Consider the following 19,655-nt stretch of genomic DNA (forward strand, 5'->3'; position numbering starts at 1 on the left):
CGGTCCGTGACCCTGCTGAGGGGCGTCCAGTGAAAGGTGGTGGTAAATGGTGGTGATATTGCGGTGCAGTGTAGGTCGTAGTAAATAACGAGGACACCAGGTTGCAGTCTCTTTACCTCTTTACTGAAGGTTTTAGAGTCCTCAGTCCAGAGCGCTGTCAACAGGGCTGTTTGAGACCGGCCGGTCCAAAGGCACATCAGGAGTTCTCTTTACAGGTGGGAATCAGTGTCTACCTTCTAGCGCTGTGTGTTGTAGTCCTTCCCTGCTGAGCTCCCGGGATAGTCCTCACAACTGATTCTGTCTGTCTCTCATGTTCGTTCTCACCGTCCCCCAGGTGATATGGTAGGACGCACCTGTATGACGGGGTAGGCCTGGAGTTCTTCCGGGACCCTAGAGTCGCCCCTCTCCCACAGCTGCCTCCGTTGTCTGCTTAGGTGATTTGTGTGAGACAGCCAACCTATAATTGGCTGTCCGGCCATGGTTTGCAGTAGTACTTAGAGTCTCTTACTTGCTCGGCGTTCCGGCCACCGACTGTTTGTGCCTCAGAAGGATGTTGCCTCGGTCTAACAGCACGACTCCTTCTGGTCCTAATGCCTCTTTTCTGTATTCCCGTTGTTCACTGGTTAGTTCTGCTCTTAGGAGTCTGCCAGGACCCCATCCCTGACAGGTCCTCTCACTAGCTCTTCCCAGTTACTTCTCTCCCTGTCTTCCTGTCCAACCCCCAGTTTTACCAGAGTGTGAGGAGTGGCCTACTAGATAGAACCACCCCCCTGGTGGCCGGAGTGTGAAGTGTAGTGTGAGTGTTACCTGGTCAAAGAAACTCCTTTAGTGCAATCAGACGTAACATCACTCCCCTTAGTGGCAGAGCGACATTACTGCAACGACCAGGACTCTGGGGCGCTGCACTCCCCCCCCCGGTTAAATCCAGTACTCCCGGACTGGGAAAACAACAACAATACATGTTAACAGAAAACACACAAAATTTTGAAATAGCATAAACAATTAAACATAACAGTGCTTCCCTTTATGGGAGGTGAGGACTCTTGAACGTTGCAAAAGTTAGGTCATGCACAGTTTATGACTCTCAGTTCAATGGTTGAAACAGCGGGGACCCCGGGTAAACAAAGGGGTCCCCCTTTTGAAAGTTTTTGAGCAATTCACCGTCCATTACTCTATTGTCCATTTTAAAACCTGTAACAAAAGATATGCACACAAACATTTTCAACTAAATAACAGCCCTCGCTAATACCTCCAAGTTTTGTAGCGGAGGGGAGTTTGGTTCTGAGTGCTGCGTGTGGACCTTCGCAGCGCAGGGGTTGCTATTGGCCTAACAGGGCCCGCTATGCTTGCTACCGCTGGTGTAGTGCACTGTCTTCTAGCTACACTTCTAGTGAGTCTGGGTAGCACTGGCAGGTTGGGGCTCTCAGAGCTGCTGCTATCAACAGTGGGTACAGCAGATTCACCGATAGCAGAGGGAGGATTTGCCGGTTCAACGGTTGGCATGGCATCTTCAGGTAGGGCTTGTTGAGGTTGCGGGGCCGGATGATCTGGTACCACCATTGCTTCTGGTGGGTCCGGCTGTTGAAACGTTAGAACAGGTACCACGATGGCCTGATTTATCTGAGTCCAGGACTGGGGAAAGTCACCAAGGACGGTATGGATCATCTTCTCCTTTTCCACCGGTGGGGAGATTCTTGGGGCCGTGTCCCTCTCTGTCAACTTATCGGGGCAGACCTTAAGGTGATCCCTGGATACCGCTGTCGAGGTCTCCCCTCTGTCCTTGCTGATGAGACAGAACTTCGTGTTGTTGAAATCGGATGGCAGGATGGTATACGGTTCCGCTTCCCATTGGTCATCGAGCTTGTGTAGTCTCCTCTTTCGTTTAAGTACTTGCTCACCAGGTGACAGGGGAATCGCAGGAGCGTGCTGATTGTAGTCCCTTTCTTGTTTTTGCCTAGCCTGGGCGAGACTTCTTTCCACGCACTCCTGTACTTTGCGGTACCTTCGCTGCCTTTCTGCATCCCAATCTGCATCCGGCAAGGTATCTTCGGGGACTAGGACCCCCATGTCCAGATCAACGGGTAAGTGGCTAGGCCTTCCCCTCATTAGGTACGCTGGAGTACAGTTGGTGGAATTTACTGGGATGTGATTGTAGATATCCACCAAGTCAGGCAACTTTGTCGGCCACAGGTTCCGTTCCTCTACGGGCAAGGTCTTCAATAAGTCAATCACCACCTGGTTCATCTTTTCGCACATCCCATTGGTTTGAAGATGGTACGGCGTGGTTCGGATCTTCTTACACCCGTACAGTTGGCAGAACTCTTGGAACACTTCTGCTTCGAATGCTGGTCCCTGATCGGTCAGTACCTTCTCCGGGTAGCCATGGGGCCTACAAAAGTACTGCTGGAAGGCCTTGGTGGCAGTCCTGGCCGTTAGATCCTTGACAGGTACAACCACCAAAAATCTGGAGTAGTGATCTACGATGGTAAGAGCGTAGATATAGCCTGACCGGCTAGGTGTCAACTTCACATGATCCAGCGCGACCAGTTCGAGCGGCCGTTTGGTGATGATAGGCTGCAGGGGAGCCCGTTGGCTGCCATGGTCCTTCCTGCGTAGGCTACATGGACCGCACTCCCGACACCACTTCTCAATGGCTCTCTTCATGCCAATCCAATAGAACCTCCCTCGGAGTAGCCTCTCTAGCTTCCTCCATCCGAAGTGTCCGGCTCCATCGTGGTAGGCTCCCAGAACCATGGGCGCATCTCGCCTTGGCACCACTATCTGCCACACCAATTCATGAGTACGTGGGTCGATGCTCCTCCTGCACAGCTTGCCATCATGGATAAACAGTTTGCTTCTCCCCTTCCACAGCTGTTGGGTTTCCTGTGGATCATCTGGGCCGGGATGCAACCCTGCCTGCGTCAAGAGCTCTTTCACCCGACGGACCGCGGGGTCACCATCCTGGGTCTCCGCCCACCCGTGATGGGGCAGGGGATTCAGCGTGGCATCCGGTTGGTTCCTGTGCCTGTTCTTCACATGATGAGAGTTCTAAGTGGCTTTGGGGCGATGGAATGCAGGCAGCTCCACCTCTTCAAGTGCCTCCGGGTCTTCTCCCGTTTCTGGCAAATTGGGCATTCGGGACAAGGCATCGGCATTGGCATTCTTGTGTCCCGCCCGGTACTTGATGGTGAAATCGTAGTTGGACAGCCGGGCCATCCACCGCTGTTCCAAGGCCCCGAGTTTGGCAGTATCCAGATGCATTAGCGGATTGTTATCCGTGAAGACGGTGAATTTCGCGGAGGCCAGGTAGTGTTTGAACCTCTCTCTCACTGCCCAGACGATGGCAAGGAATTCCAGCTTAAAGGAACTGTAGTTGTCAGGGTTTCTTTCCGTGGGACGGAGTTTCCTGCTGGCGTAAGCGATCACCCTTTCTTTGCCTTTCTGGACCTGGGACAGCACGGCTCCTAATCCCACATTGCTGGCATCTGTGTACAGCACAAACGGTTGGTCGTATTCGGGGTAAGCCAGTACCTCTTCTCCCGTCAGTGCCGACTTCAAACAAGCGAAGGATCCCTCCAGCTCCTCGTTCCAATCAAAGGGGGTGTTCCTCCCCTTGGTCGTCTTTGGTTGGCCCACCAACAGGTTTTGCAAGGGTGCGGCCTTCTTGGTAAAGTCCTTAATGAACCTCCGGTAATAGCCTACCAGCCCGAGGAACTGCCGGACTTCGTGAAGGTCACTGGGCCTTGGCCAGTCCTTGATCACCGTGACCTTGTCGGGGTCTGGGGCCACTCCTTCAGCGCTCACCACATGGCCCAGGTACTGCACTTTAGGTTTCAGCAGATGACACTTGGACGGTTTCACCTTTAAGCCAAAGTTGGACAGGGCTTCAAACACCTCGGCCAGGTGCTTCAGATGGTCTTCGTAGGTCTTAGAGAAGACAAGGACATCATCCAAATACAGCAGCACGGTTTCGAAGTTCATGTGTCCCAGGCAGCACTCCATCATCCTCTGGAACGTCCCGGGAGCATTGCACAATCCGAAGGGCATGTAATTGAACTCGCAGAGACCCATTGGTGTCGTGAAGGCCGTCTTCTCTTTGTCCGCCTCCGCTACAGGAACCTGCCAGTACCCACTGGTGAGATCTAAGGTAGAGAAGTAGTTAGCAGATTTTAAGGCAGCCAGAGACTCCTCTATCCTGGGCAGTGGGTATGCGTCCTTATGTGTAATGCGATTCAACTGCCTGTAATCAACACACATCCTCATTGTACCATCTTTCTTTTTAACAAGGACTAACGGAGCTGCCCAGGGGCTACAGCTGTCTCTCACCACCCCAGCCTCCTTCATTTCCCGCAACATGTCCTTGGCACACTGGTAATGAGCTGGGGGTACAGGGCGATATCTCTCTTTTATGGGTCGGTGATCTCCCGTGGGGATATGATGTTGGATCCCTTTCACCTGCCCAAAATCTAAGGGGTGTTTGCTGAATACCTGCTCGTACTCGTGTACCACCCTGTAGGCCCCCTGTTTTTGATGGGATGGGGTAGAGTCAGTGCCCACATGCAATTCCCGACACCAATCTTTTGAGTGCTCTGCAGAACCGTTGTCCTCCGCCACGTTTGACGGGACCAAGGGTTCAGGTGTCTGTATCACACTATTATTAACAGTGAACAATTTGGCGAGCGTGGCATACTTGGTGAGGTGAACCTCTTCCTCCCCACAATTGAGGACACGTACGGGCACTCTCCCCTGGCGAACGTCGACCACCCCCCGGGCTGTCAGAATAGTAGGCCTATTGTCTGAATATACGGGTTCTACCAAGGCCTGGTAGTCCTTTCCCCTGAGGCCTATGGCTGCCCGACACCATATTAACATTTCACTCCTGGGGGGTATCGCGATGGGGTTTGAATCACTCACAGTGACACGACCAATCTCACCACCAGTCAGCTCTACCTGCTGTCTCTGCATCAGAGCTCTGATTTCCTTCTGCAGGGCACGTTGCTCACTGTGGCCAGTGGTTTCTGCCACCTGTTGCAACAAAACAATAACTTCTGCAAGACAATTTTCTATGACATTAGTACCAAGAGTCATCATGGGATTACATTCTCGACGATCAATATCAACAATCACAATCCCTTGGGCTTTCAATTCCACCCGCCCCACCTTGATGGTGACCTCCTTATACCCCACTTGTGGCAACGGCTGACCATTACTGGCTATTATGGTGAAATCATCGTCAGGGCCACGAGTAATATCGGTGTCCTCCCAATACCGTTTATAAAGCACGTAAGGTATAGTCGTCACCTGAGAACCGGTGTCCAGCAAAGCGTTCAAGGGGATTCCATCAACCACTACAGGGAGAACTGGTCGTCCTCCAATGTACTTGGTTCTCCAATGCTGCGGGCCTGACCGTCCTACTCCTGGGGGTTGGCCCTTTGCCCCAGGGGTTGCTTGTTTAAAGGACAGTACCTTGCAAGGTGGCCCACCTGGTGACAGCGGCGGCAGATGGGTCGTCCGTCCTGGTGGAAGCGATCGTCGTTCCGGCCTCTGGTCGGCGGAGTCCTCCTCTGTCGCATTCAAGGGACATCCTCTTGTCTGGAGGCCAACTGGATCTTCTCCTTGGGGGCCTCCTGTAGGGACAGCACCGTCCGGGCCAGGGCAGCAACGCTCTTGGTTAGCTCCTGCATCTGGAGGCGAAGTCCTGCAGGGGAGTCGTCCTCTAGTCTCTGGGCATCGGCCTCGGCGGCGACTGGGGCATCCAACGCCACCTCCTGGTGGTATGTGAGAGCGGGACGCCGGGGAGGTGGGGCACGGCTGGGCTGTCGCTCCTGCAATGCCTGGATAGCTTTATCTTTGAATTGCGCAAAAGTCAAGTCTGGATTTTGCATGGCCAGGAAGTGCAATTGGCCCCGCTGGTGACTGCACAGGAGCCCCTCAATGAACCGCTCCTTCAGGATTTTATCCTCATCCTGCATGCTGCCGGGGTCACTCTGCTTAATGGCCCGCATCGCCTCCTGGAGATTAAGGGCATAGTCCCGTAAGCTATCCTGCGGTCTCTGTTTGCATCCATAGAAAGTCAGTTTAATTTCTGTAGCAGTGCGAGTATCGAAGGTAGCTTTAAGCTTTGCAAAAATCTGCTGTGCAGTTCCCTTATCCTCGGCGGGCCAGGACTTCAATTCTCTCAGAGCCGCCCCAAAGAGTTGGCCGGTTATCATATGAACCTTCTGAGGCTCTGTCAGGGGATAGAACTCGAGCAGGCTGCAGAGCCCTTCCTTAAAGTCAGTGAATGTATGCGACTCCCCAGAGTATCGCGGGAGCCAGGCAGCTCCGGGCAGGTACGGCATAGAGAAGGGCATTATGGCTTTTGTGTTAGCGGCAGCGTCCGACTGGCTGAGGGGAACAGCGGGTTCTGCGGCAACCGGTGGTTGCATTAGGGCCGCGGCTTCGCCCGCTGCGGGGCCCGGAGGTGCCCCTGCGTCCCCGGCTGCGGCCTCTTCCTCCGCTCCTCCCGACTCGGACATGGCTGGCCCTTCCTCCACTAACCTGCTGGAGATCGGAGTTCCTCTTCCGGGATCGGCACGTTACCGCGCTTTCTCGTTCCGCGCTTCTTTTTGGCCGGTCCCGCCCACGAAGCTGAGGCTCCTCCCTCCGCACACTGCGATGGTGAATCGTGGCGGGAACTCCTGGCGGCAATTGTCAACGCACAGTCTTTGCAATAAGTTACAGTCCAAGCACAATAAATCACAGTTCCAAGGCACACATGACCTGATTCTTCAGGCTTAAGTAGATCCTGTTCGTGACGCCAAAATGGAGCGCCCCCACTGCCGCAGGGCCGAGGGGTACCCGGTACCGGGCCTCTGAGTTTCTGTTCTGGGGTTGTCACGGTGGCTAGACCCGGTCCGTGACCCTGCTGAGGGGCGTCCAGTGAAAGGTGGTGGTAAATGGTGGTGATATTGCGGTGCAGTGTAGGTCGTAGTAAATAACGAGGACACCAGGTTGCAGTCTCTTTACCTCTTTACTGAAGGTTTTAGAGTCCTCAGTCCAGAGCGCTGTCAACAGGGCTGTTTGAGACCGGCCGGTCCAAAGGCACATCAGGAGTTCTCTTTACAGGTGGGAATCAGTGTCTACCTTCTAGCGCTGTGTGTTGTAGTCCTTCCCTGCTGAGCTCCCGGGATAGTCCTCACAACTGATTCTGTCTGTCTCTCATGTTCGTTCTCACCGTCCCCCAGGTGATATGGTAGGACGCACCTGTATGACGGGGTAGGCCTGGATTTCTTCCGGGACCCTAGAGTCGCCCCTCTCCCACAGCTGCCTCCGTTGTCTGCTTAGGTGATTTGTGTGAGACAGCCAACCTATAATTGGCTGTCCGGCCGTGGTTTGCAGTAGTACTTAGAGTCTCTTACTTGCTCGGCGTTCCGGCCACCGACTGTTTGTGCCTCAGAAGGATGTTGCCTCGGTCTAACAGCACGACTCCTTCTGGTCCTAATGCCTCTTTTCTGTATTCCCGTTGTTCACTGGTTAGTTCTGCTCTTAGGAGTCTGCCAGGACCCCATCCCTGACAGGTCCTCTCACTAGCTCTTCCCAGTTACTTCTCTCCCTGTCTTCCTGTCCAACCCCCAGTTTTACCAGAGTGTGAGGAGTGGCCTACTAGATAGAACCACCCCCCTGGTGGCCGGAGTGTGAAGTGTAGTGTGAGTGTTACCTGGTCAGAGAAACTCCTTTAGTGCAATCAGACGTAACATCACTCCCCTTAGTGGCAGAGCGACATTACTACAACGACCAGGACTCTGGGGCGCTGCACTAGCTTTCGAGGCTACTCAGGTCTCCATCAGACATAGACTAATACAAAATCTGAAGAATCACATATTTATACACAATATAGCACAGAAATAGTGCAATAGATAAGACAAGTGACGTGAAGCAGAGCTATCATTATGGGAGAGTGATAAACAGTTGTCCATAAATATTGGAACTGTTCATAGGTAAAGGGAACCTGTTGGCTGTTTTGGCCGATATAAGATGCAGCCATTGTCTTTCAGGGCTTATCTACATCATTCTAGAATGCTGTAGATAAGCCCCGGTCTGACCTGAAAGATGAGAAAAATAAGTTTTATTATACTCACCCGGGTGTGCAGTCCGGTCCAATGGGTGTCACAGGTCCTGGTCCTGTTCCCCTCATCTTCTTGCGATACTGCCCTCCTGTTGCTTCATCTCTCCCCGGCATCGCACTCCTGCGCAAGCGTACTTATCTGCCCTGTTGAGGGCATAGTAAAGTACAGCAGTGCGCAGGCACTAGGCCTCTCTGACCTTTCCCGGCGCCTGCGCACTTTGCAGTACTTTTGCATTGCCGCAAAGTGAGTATTACCTCATACTTGACTTATCAGTACCATGGCCCCTTTTTGGTAATTGTCTGTGTCTCTTTAGTTTGATGGGTTTTGAGGTTATTTTCCTTATTCCTTTTGAATATCTGTTTCTATTTGATGTATTGTTCGACGTCATGCTTTTCTTGTGATAACAGCATACATACATTTTATAACTTGTATTAAGTTATATAGCCACTGGCATTTATCATCATGTACTATCTGTTTTAAGGGACTATATAAGATACTGAGTGTACCTGATGCATGAAATATTGTGGCATGTAGGGTTTTGAGTATTATACTCGTTATTGTATTACCCATACTCTTTGATTGCTGTCCAAGATGGGACTTTTAAATGTTTTTAACTGATTTGTATGTGGTTGGTTTCCAATAAAAAGAATTCTGTATTGTACTCTATTTGGTGATCTCTTCTTTGATGCATATTCTTTTCTCTTCTCCTTTTTTGTGAGTGTGTCAAAGGTTGTCATGAGTTTATACTCCAGGAATTAATGTGTTGCATGGATTTGTATTTTTGCATCAATTAAGGCATTTGCTCCTCAGACCTTGTGAGGGCGTCACAACATAGAACCAGACCCTAATCAGAGGACAATAAAACTTTCACATTCCTTATCTATTATTATTATTATTATTATGATTCATTTTTATAGCGCCATTTATTCCATGGCACTTTACATGTAAATACGGGGCAAATATAGACAAATACATTTAACATGAGCAAAAAAACAAGGCACACAGGTACATAAGGAGGGAGGACCCTGCCCGCGAGGGCTCACAGTCTGCAGGGGATGGGTGAGGAGAGGGTAGGGCTGGTTGTGCGGCGGTTCAGTAGGTTGAGGATCACTGCAGGCTGTAGGCTTGTCGGAAGAGGTGAGACTTCAGGTTCTTTTTGAAGGTTTCTATGGTAGGCAAGAGTCTGATGTGTTGGGGTAGAGAGTTCCAGAGTATGGGGGAAGCACGGGAGAAGTCTTGGATGCGGTTGTGGGAAGAAGAGATGAGGGGAGTAGAGAAGGAGGTCTTGAGAGGATTGGAGGTTGCCTGTAGGTAGGTACTCGGGTACCATGTCACAGATGTATGGAGGAGATAGGTAGTGGATGGCTTTGTATGTCATTGTGAGGGTTTTGAACTGGAGTCTCTGGGCGATAGGAAGCCAGTGAAGGGCTTGGCATAGGGGAGAGGCTTGGGAATAGCGGGGAGACAGGTAGATTAGTCAGGCAGCAGAGTGTAGGATGGATTGGAGTGGTGCTAGAGGGGAGTCCAGAGAGTTGGAGGTTGCAGTAGTCAAGGTGGGAGATAAGGGCATGCACTAGTGTTTTTGTGGTGTTGCGGTCAAAGAATGCGCGGATCCGGGAAATACTTTTGAGTTTGAGACTGCAGAAGGAGGCAAGGGCTTGGATATGTGGCTTGAAAGAGAGGGCAGAGTCGAGGATCACCCCGAGGCACCGGTCGTGTGGGACTGGGGAAAGTGAGCAGCCATTGACATTGATGGATAGGTCTGGTGGAGGGGTAGAGTGAGATGGGGGAAAGATGATGATTTCTGTTTTGTCCATGTTCAGTTTTTAGAAAGCGAGCAGAAAAGAAGGCTGAAATGGCAGACAGTGCGGGATTTTGGTAAGGAGGTGAGGTCAGGTCCAGATAGGTAGATCTGTGTGTCGTCGGCGTAGAGATGGTACTGCATACCGTGGGATTCTATGAGCTGTCCAAGGCCGAAGGTGTAGATGGAGAAGAGTAGGGGTCCTAGAACAGAGCCTTGAGGAACACCGACTGACAAGGGGCGAAGTGAGGATGTGTTGTGTGGGAGGGAGACACTGAATGTTCGGTCTGTCAGATATGACGAGATCCAGGATAAAGCCAAGTCTGATGCCAAGAGATGAGAGGATCTGTAGCAGAAGGGAGTGGTCCACAGTGTCGAAGCCAGAAGACAGGTCCAGGAGAAGGAGGACAGAGTAGTGTCGCTTGCTCCTGGAAGTTAGTAGGTCGTTGGTGACTTTATTTAGGGCAGTTTCAGTTGAGTGATGGGGTCGGAAGCCAGACTGTAACCGATCAAAGAGGAAGCAGGAGGAGAGGTGGGAGGGACAGTTCAAGATGGACGTGTTGCTCCAGTAATTTGGAGGCATAAGGGAGAAGAGATATGGGGCGATATCTAGACACAGAGGATGGGCCGAGGGAGGGATTTTTGAGACTGGGTGTGATCTTGGCATGCTTGAAGGATGAGGGGAAGACACCTGTTGTGAGTGAGAGGTTGAAGAGGTGTGTTAGGGTTGGGATGAAGACCGTGGAAAGGTTAGGGATGAGGTGGGAAGGGAGCTGGTCGAGCTTGCAGGTGGTGAGGTGTGATCTTGACAGGAGGGTGGAGAGCTGATCTTCTGTCATGATGGGGAAGCTGGTTTTGGAGGAGCCAGGGTTGAGCAGCTAAGAGGGGCATTGGGCGCTGTGGGCCAAAGCGTTCTCTGATCGTATCAATCTTCTGTTTTAAGAAAGAGGCAAAGTCTTCAGCAGAAATGAGAGGGGAGGGAGGGGGTGCAGGGGGACGGAGTAGAGAATTGAAAGTGTTGAAAAGCTGTTTAGGGTTGTGAGACAGGGAGTATATCAGGGAAGTAAGTTTGTTTTGCGGCAGTGAGCGTGGACTTGAAGCTGGCGAGGGACTGCTTGTATGCAGTGAAGTGGTTGGCAGAGCTGGATCGCTTCCATCTCCGCTCAGCGATCCTGGAATCCGTCTCAGTTCTTTGGTCAGGCTGGTCAGCCAGGGCTGCCTGTTGAGTGTACGGGTTTTGTTATGCATGAGCTGGGCGGCTGAATCGAGTGTTGCCGTTATGGTGGTGTTATAAAAAGTGGCAGCAGCATCTGTCATGGAAGGAAGTTATGTCTGTAAGAGGGAGAAGGGACTCTCTGTGATTGTAAGTGATTGTAAGTTGAGGTGTTTGAGATTTCTGCAAGGGTGAGTGAGTTTGTAGGGTGGGGGTTGCACACTAGGAGAGGACAGGGAAGAGAATGTCAGTAGGTTGTGCTCAGACGGGGAGGGGTGTGTTAATGAGATTAGTAAGGGAGCAGAGGCCAGTGAAGATGAGGTCCAGCATGTGGCCATCTTTGTAAGTGGCCTCAGAGGACCATTGAGTGAGGCTAAAGGAGGCAGTGAGGGATAAAAGTTTAGAGGCAGCTGAGGTGGAAGTGTCAATGGTGATATTGAAATCACCCATGATGATAGTGGGGATGTCAGCAGAGATGAAATGACGTAGCCAGGTGGAATGACGTAGCCAGGTGGTGAAGTGGTTGAGAAAGGTGGAGATGGCTAGTTCTGGGGTGCGGTAGATGACAGCCAGCTGTAGGTTGGAGGGGAAATAGATGCGGATGGAGTGCACCACAAACGAGGGAAGAGTAGCGGAGGGTGGTAGCGGGATTGGCGTAAAGGAACAGGTGTCGGACAGGAGCAAGCCAACCCCTCCACCATGTTTGTTGCTGGAGCTGAGGGGTGTGAGAGGTGGAATCCGCCATAGGAAAGCGCAGCTTGAGAGGCTGAGTCAGAGGGTGAGCCAGGTTTCAGTGATATGAACAGTTTCTATGAACTGTTCCAATATTTATGGACACAACTGTTCATTCCTCTCCCATAATGATAGTTCTGCTTCACGTCACTTGTCTTATCTATTGCATTATTTCTGTGCCATGTTGTGTATAAAAGTGATTCTTCAGATTTTGTATTAGGGTACTGTCACACAGTACCATTTTGATCGCTACGACGGTACGATTCATGACGTTCTAGCGATATCGTTACGATATCGCAGTGTCTGACACGCAGCAGCGATCAGGGATCCTGCTGAGAATCGTACGTCGTAGCAGATCGTGTGGAACTTTCTTTCGTCGCTTGATCACCCGCTGACATCGCTGGATCGTTGTGTGTGACAGCGATCCAGCGATGTGTTCGCTTGTAACCAGGGTAAACATCGGGTAACTAAGCGCAGGGCCGCGCTTAGTAACCCGATGTTTACCGTGGTTACCAGCGTAAACGTAAAAAAAACAAACAGTACATACTCACATTCCGGTGTCTGTCCTCCAGCGTCTCAGCTTCTCTCCACTGTGTGAGCGTCTGCCAGCCGGAAAGCGAGCACAGCGGTGATGTCTGACGTCACCGCTGTGCTTGCCGGCTATGGCGCTTACACAGTGGAGAGAAGCAGAACGCCGGGGACAGACACCGGAATGTAAGTATGTACTGTTTGTTCTTTTTATTACTTTTACGCTGGTAACCACGGTAAACATCGGGTTACTAAGCGCGGCCCTGCGCTTAGTTACCCGATGTTTACCCTGGTTACCGGGGACTTCGGCATCGCTCCAGCGCCGTGATTGCAACGTGTGACCGCAGTCTACGACGCTGGAGCGATATTCATACGATCGCTGCGACGTCACGGATCGTGCCGTCGTAGCGATCAAAATGGTACTGTGTGACAGTACCCTTAGTCTATGCCTGATAGAGACCTGAGTAGTCTCGAAAGCTTGCAATTTACCTTTTCAGTTAGCCATTAAAAGTTATCAACCACTGAGGACTCTCAATCCCAATTATTTTTATTGCCTTAAATGTAGGCAGATGTTATGTCCTTGGTCTTGGATATGATCATGTGAATACAGCCTTACTAGTTATATTACTGACATTATACTTTCCCTTACAATAATATACTTGCTTCACAGTGACCTTTGACTAACTACTTTTATTAAAACCACATTTCTTTTTAGACGAGAAGAATGGGAGAAAAGAGATGTTGACAATCCAGTGGAAGAGAAAACTAGCCAAAGTGCGGAGGATATAAAGGTTGGTGTGTGTAGATATGTTGTTCTAAATACCTTCTGTAGATTGCAATATTGTATGTTAAGAGGATCTGTTGGAAATATAATATTCAGTTCTGTGCAAAAGTTTTAGTTAGGTGTGTGTGTGTGTATAAAAAAACAAACAAACAAAAAAAAACCTGCAAGTTAATAGTACTTTTGAAAAGTGTTAATAGTTTGCTTTAGTTGATTAAAAAGTAGTGATTTGAACAAAAGAAAAATCAATTCAATATTTGGTGTGACCAGCTTATCAAAACAAAATCAAACTATGAATTATTCTACATGCACTTCCGCGCAGTTTTTGAAAGAATTCGTCAGGGAGGCTGTTCCAAATATCAACAGATCTTCCATGAATATAGGTCTACTCAAATTCTTCTGTCTTTAAAAGGAATCTGCCAACTATTAACCCCTTAATGACAGCCAATACATCTTTTAACTGACCTGAGATATAAGAGAATAGCCTCCCCATACAGGTGATAATCCCGCAGCTGTCCACTATAGCTGATAACTTGCTGTATCAGCCACAATCGGTGTTTGCACCGTCCAAATCTGTTTAACCCCTTAGATGCTGCTGTCAATGGTGACTACATCATTATTAATGGTTAACAGACTGTGGGGGCTTCCTCCTAATCCCAGTTGGTGCCCTCAGATCATGATTTTGTGGTCCTGATGTTTGCGATTAGCAATTCATGACCAAATTCTGGCCTAAGTCTGCCGGCTGTTGTAACCTGTTCAGAAGTTAGAGGCATTTAGGTGGTAAAAATGCACATTGTCATTTGTCGTGCGACTTTTCATTAATTACTGAAAAGCAACTGAAGGGTTAATAAACTACCTGACAGCAGTTTTCAATATGTCAGGGGGTGCTGTTTTTAAAATGGTATCACTTTTGGGGGTTTCCCAATATATGGGACCCCTAAAGGCACTTCAAATATGGCTAAGTCCCTAAAAAAAAAAAAAAAAAGTTTGTAAATTTTCTTGAAAAAATGAAAAATTACTGCTACATTTTTAAACCTCCTAAAATGCTAACAAAATAAAGAACATTTTACAAATGGTGCTGATGTAAAGCCGACATGTGGGAAATGTTATTTATTAATGTTTTGCTGTGGTATGACTATCTGGATTAAAGGGATAATCATTCAAAGTTTGAAAATTGCTAATTTTTTAACATTTTTCTCAAATTCCTGATATTTTTTTATAAATGAACACAAAACATAGCGACCTAAATTTACCATTATCATAAAGTATAATGTATCACAAAAAACAATATAAAAATCACTGGGATTTGTTGAAGCGTTCCAGAGTTACCACATAAAGTGACACTGGTCAAATTTCAAAAATTTGGCTCCGTCACTAAGGGGTTAAACTATTAATATGAGCATGTAGATGATAGAATGTTTGAATTAGTCATACCTGTATGCCCATATCTTCAGTCTTATTGTTCAGAGTCCTTTTTTATTTTTTTTTATTTTTATGCTAATGACCTTTTCCTGGTTCTGGGGTGTGCAGAGCCTGGAAGAAAACTTTGGCTCCGGTCTTCATTTGCTTACTTCCACCCATCAGCGTCGCAGTGCCCTGTGATGTGTATTGGTGGTCCCAGAATCAAATATCAAGACTGACAGTCACACAAACCAACTCCACGCAGCAATTTTCTGATGAACAATTTTTTTTAATAGTCTGTTTAAAAATGGCATTTTGTTCTTTAGTCAGCAGAAAACCCAAATAAGATGCCATTCCCTTACAAGGTCTTAAAGGCACTTGATCCAGAAATATACAGGAATGTAGAATTTGATGTGTGGCTGGACAGCAGAAAAGGTAAGCCTACTACAACATGTCTGATTTTTTTTTTTAGTTTAATTTTCCAATATGTAACATTGGCCTGAGTAGCAATTCCACAGTTCACTTCCTCTTGTCGCATATTGATGATATAGAGGGGTTTCCCATTTGGGCAGAGAAGAGCTGACCAATGTGTGACTGGCATGTAATACTACATTTATTCAGTCTCGCATGACAGCACCACGAGAAAGGGGATCCACCCTTCAAAGACAGGAAACCCACAGACATTAAAGGGCGGTGCCTCTCCCACGCATCAGTTGGTTTCCTGTCCTTAATGGGTGAACCTCTTCAGACATACCTGTAAAGGTAGAAGATTCGTCTGATTTCCAGGCCTGGCTGGTCAGTTCAGTCAGCGGGGATCCCCAACATCTGCCATTAAGGGGTTCTTGAAAGCGCCACAGTGGGTCCAGGGTGGACCGCACAGTAGTGAGCGGAGCAGGTGGATCGGTGTCTGGGGAGGACTACCAGCTCCGGATGATCTGTGCCTGAAAGCAGGTGATTGTGCTAGTGTCCTGGAGCTTGCCGGCGGTGTCTCCTGCGTAGCGTGCTCTGGGGCGTCCGATGGGCCCGGACGACATTCTGGCTGGTCCTGGTGATGTGTCCGGGGTGGTGCCGTGTGACGCATCCGGCCCTGGAGACATCCGGGGGCTCCGGTGGGGCGTCTGGGCTCAAGGGGTCATGTTGGCAATGTGCGTGGCCAGCGGTCACGTGTTCTGGGCCTGGGGGGGCGGTGGTGCTCTGGTGACCACGTCACGTCCTGGGGAGGTGCTTCTGGTGAGCTCTGGGGAGGAGATCTCCGAAATGGCGCCGAAGACCAGGTGACTTGCTGACCCGGATATCTGGGGGGTATCGGTTAGGGGTGTGCCCAGCATTTAAAAAGGGCACCTGCACAGGCCTCCTTGCTTCTGGGCCTGATCCTTTTCTGAAAGGATGGAGTCGTGCGAGCAGTAGGTACTTCCTGTACATCAGCTGCTCGATCAGAAGCCTTGAGCATCCCGGTGATGACTCCATAACAGTGCAGGAAGTGGCCGTGTAAGTGAGAGTCTGGATTCTGTGGAGTAGTAGAGTCATAGGAGCTCCAGCAGAGTGGACGATTCAGCAGCCTCAAGGGAATATCCTTCGGCTGAGATGCGTCCCCCTCGTAATTCGGTACCTATTCATTTGATTCACACTGGTAAGTGATTTGTGAAAGTTCACTAGGTGATGTAGTTTTCCCCTTATTTTTCTCCTGATCCTGCAAGGGAATGAAGTGTGCAGGGAAATCAAGATGTGTGCACTTTGCAGGTCCCCCTTACCGGACTCCTATCTAAAGAGGAGGTTCCCTTCCCCAGCGTTTAAAAGGAGGCATCGTCGAGTTCTTGCGATAAGGCCCCGAAACTTGATGCCGTTGAAGCCAAGGCATCAAGAAAATCCTCTTTGCAAGGAGGACATGGACTTTAAAAGACTCACTGGATAAGAAGGTGGATACCTTCCTTAAGGGTACTTGGGAGATGTCTGCAGGAGCTCTAGTTCCATCAGTAGCGTCTACGTGTACGACCAGGTCTATGATCTGGTTGGACCGATTAGAGACTCAGCTGAAGGCGAAAACGTCTGAAGAGACTATTCTGGAGTCGTTATCAATGATACAGAGTGCCGCAGCATTCTTATCAGATGCTTCGGCAGCCTCTGTCAGATTGGCAGCAAATGCTGTGGCCCTCTCGAATGCAGCCCGGAGATTGTTGTGGCTGAAACGCTGGCCTGGGGATATTCAGACCAGGTCTAAACTTTGTTCTATTCTGTGCGAGTACCTGTTTGGACTGGTCTTAGATGAGCTTCTGGAGAAGGCAGGAGACAATACAAAGAAATTTCCCAGTCTGTCGGTTCCCTCCTACAGATGTCCCTACTTCCTACAGGTGGGGCTATAGAGTTTGTCATCTTTTTCTCAGAAGAGGCAATTTGCACCTTCGGTAGGAGAAAGCTGTGGAAAGCCTTCCTGTGGACCGAGCCAAGTGGGATGATAGAAAGAGGAAAGGTTGGGTTCATGTTTGGGAGCTAATCTCGGGAGCATAAAAAACCACCCTAATGACTGCTGGCCCAGGTAGAGGGTAGGCTGTCAGCCTTCTTTCCTGCTTAAAATGAAATATCCAATGGTGACTGGGTTTGTAGCCTGATAGCACCAGGGCTGAAGTTAAGTTTCTTTCAATCCCACAGGACTGGTTCATGATAACCCCTTGCCGGTCTTCCTCCGCAGAACAACAAGCCCTAGAAGCAGAGGTCCTGGAGCTGTTGCGTAATGCAGTACTGGTGGAAGTTCCCTTGCCAGAAATGGGTAAAGGGATTTATTCCCCCCTCTCTCTGATTCTGAAGCCAGACTGCTCCTTTTAGAACTAAAAGCTCTAAATCCGTTCTTGAAAGTGCTCTCCTTCAAAATGGAATCCATTAGATCAGCAATAAAGCTAATGTTTAAAAACTGTTTCATGACAGTGTTAGTACACATCCTTAAGATCCATCATGTGCCTATACATGAGGAGCACCAGCGGTTCCTCAGGGTGGCGGTGGTCATAGAGGGCACAATTAGACAATAAAAATGAACTAGGCACTCAACTTAAAGATGAAAGGCAAAACGTTTCGCCCGCATTTGGCCTTTACCAATTACAAACTATACAGGAGTGTCAGAGATTCGTGGGAATCCTGTGGATTTTTAGTGAGGCATGTCTCTGTATGGTCACTTTCATAAGAGTATGGGGTGTTTAAAGCGGAAAACCCCCAGTGGTAAACAAGCCAGGGGACCTGAATGTGTGCACATGCCTGGAAAAGACGCAGCTTCCGCTGGTTGTCAGCTACAAGCAGAGCGGACGCTGTGTCTTTCTCCAGGTACGTGCACACTTTCAGGTCCATACCGAGACGTGCCTCACTAAAAATCCACAGGATTCCCACAAATCCCTGACACTCCTGTATAGTTTGTAATTGATAAAGGCCAAATGCGGCCAAAATGTTTTGCCTTGACTACATTTAAAAGTAAAAAAATTCATCTTAAGTTGCGTGCCTAGTTTATTTTTATTAGATTTTCTTATTGTTAGCAGGTCAGCTGATCATTGCTTGACGCAAGTAAGTGAAATAATGGCAACCTTGGAACGCTTGGGGTGGCTATTGAACATTAAGAAGTCGCGTCTAGAGCACTTAAAGGTGCAGGTTCCTAGGGCTAATTTTAGACTCATAAATTCAGGAATGTCGACTACCAGCTAGTAAACTAGATAATATTCAACATCATGTGGTGAGAGCATTAAGCAGTCCATCGATGTCCCTTTTAGGGTAACTGACCTGATCTCCTGCATCCCAGCAGTCCGGTGGGCTCAATTTTATACAAGAGCCTTACAGTGGGACATCTTGCTTAATGACAGATCCCTCAGGGGGTACCTGGATGGGCTATTGACTTTATCCCCGTCTTCTTTGCAATCTCTGACGTGGTGGTTAAACTGGGCTAATCTATCCACAGGGGTTCCCTGGGTTAATCGGATAACTCTGGTAGTCACTACAGACGCTAGCCCTTGAGGTTGGGGGGCTCATCTGGGTGAGGTCATGGTACAGGGAATTAGGGAATTTGGAGAGAACAGCTCGATAGCTCCTCTAACCTTAAGGAACTGATTGCGGTGGAGCTAGTTATAAGATGACTCCTTATATCCCTACAGGGTCATTGTCGGAGAGGATCCTGACATAATCGGGTGATGGTGGCCTACGTCAACCACCAAGGGGAAACCCAGTCCAGATGGCGGATGGATTTGTTTTAAGTAGCGGAGAACCATTTTCTATTACTGATTGCTGTTCGCATTAGAGGAAAAGAAAAGAAAACATTAGAGCAGACTTTTTAAGCCGCAACCTACTCATGCAGTGAGAGTGAATACTGAATGCTTCCATCTTCGAGCAGATTGTACAGATGTGGGGTTGTCTGGACATAGACCTCTTCACCACCAAAAGGAACAGAGAGGTGAAGCAGTTCTGTTCTCTCAACCCCAGGAAAAAGCCACTGGCGGTGAATGCCTTCCTGATCAGGTGGAATTTCAATCTATCTTATGTTTTCCCCACTTAGCATTGTTGCCACTGGTAGTAAGAAAGGTCAGTGAAGACAGGGCAAGGATTATTGTGGTTGCCCCCTCTTGGCCTAGATGGCAATGGTTTTCGTGGCTGAGGACCATGTCAGTCACCGAGCCTTGGGTGTTACCAGAGCTCCTTGATCTCCTCTCCCAGGGGCCACTCTGCCATCAACAAGTGGCCAGGCTTCACCTGATGGCGTGGAATTTGAAAGGTCATTGCTGAGGGAAAGAGGATTTTCTCCTAATCGATAGCCACTCTTCTAAAGAGTAGGAAAGTGGTCACGACCAAAATTTATACCAGAACCTGGAAAAGGTTTTAGTCTCCCTCAAATTTTAATATAGGAAGGGAAAAGGGGTCCCATTAGGTCTGATTCGGGAGTTCCTTCAGAAAGGACTTGAGATGGGTCTATCCACTAGTACTCTCAAAGTCCAGGTATCAGCCCTGGGGACCCTGTTTAGCTGTGATTTCACAGGGATTTACTGGATAGCTAGATTTATTAAGTTATCAACTAGATCTAGGCCGATCCTTAGGGAGAGAATATTGCTGTCAGACCTGAACCTGGTT

General features: G+C 49.1%; 1 protein-coding gene across 1 annotated transcript in view; it reads left to right on the forward strand.

Annotated features, from left to right (window-relative positions):
• The window catches only part of ALG13 (ALG13 UDP-N-acetylglucosaminyltransferase subunit), a 203,209-nt gene that overhangs the window by 88,143 nt on the left and 95,411 nt on the right, over nt 1–19,655 (forward strand). The window contains exons 13-14 of the mRNA XM_077281501.1: nt 13,098–13,173; nt 14,891–14,999. Coding sequence (XP_077137616.1) covers nt 13,098–13,173; nt 14,891–14,999 — 185 coding nt within the window. The remainder of the gene's footprint in view (nt 1–13,097; nt 13,174–14,890; nt 15,000–19,655) is intronic.

This window comes from Ranitomeya variabilis, chromosome 2, assembly GCF_051348905.1.
Source record: "Ranitomeya variabilis isolate aRanVar5 chromosome 2, aRanVar5.hap1, whole genome shotgun sequence".
Classification (NCBI taxonomy): domain Eukaryota; kingdom Metazoa; phylum Chordata; class Amphibia; order Anura; family Dendrobatidae; genus Ranitomeya; species Ranitomeya variabilis.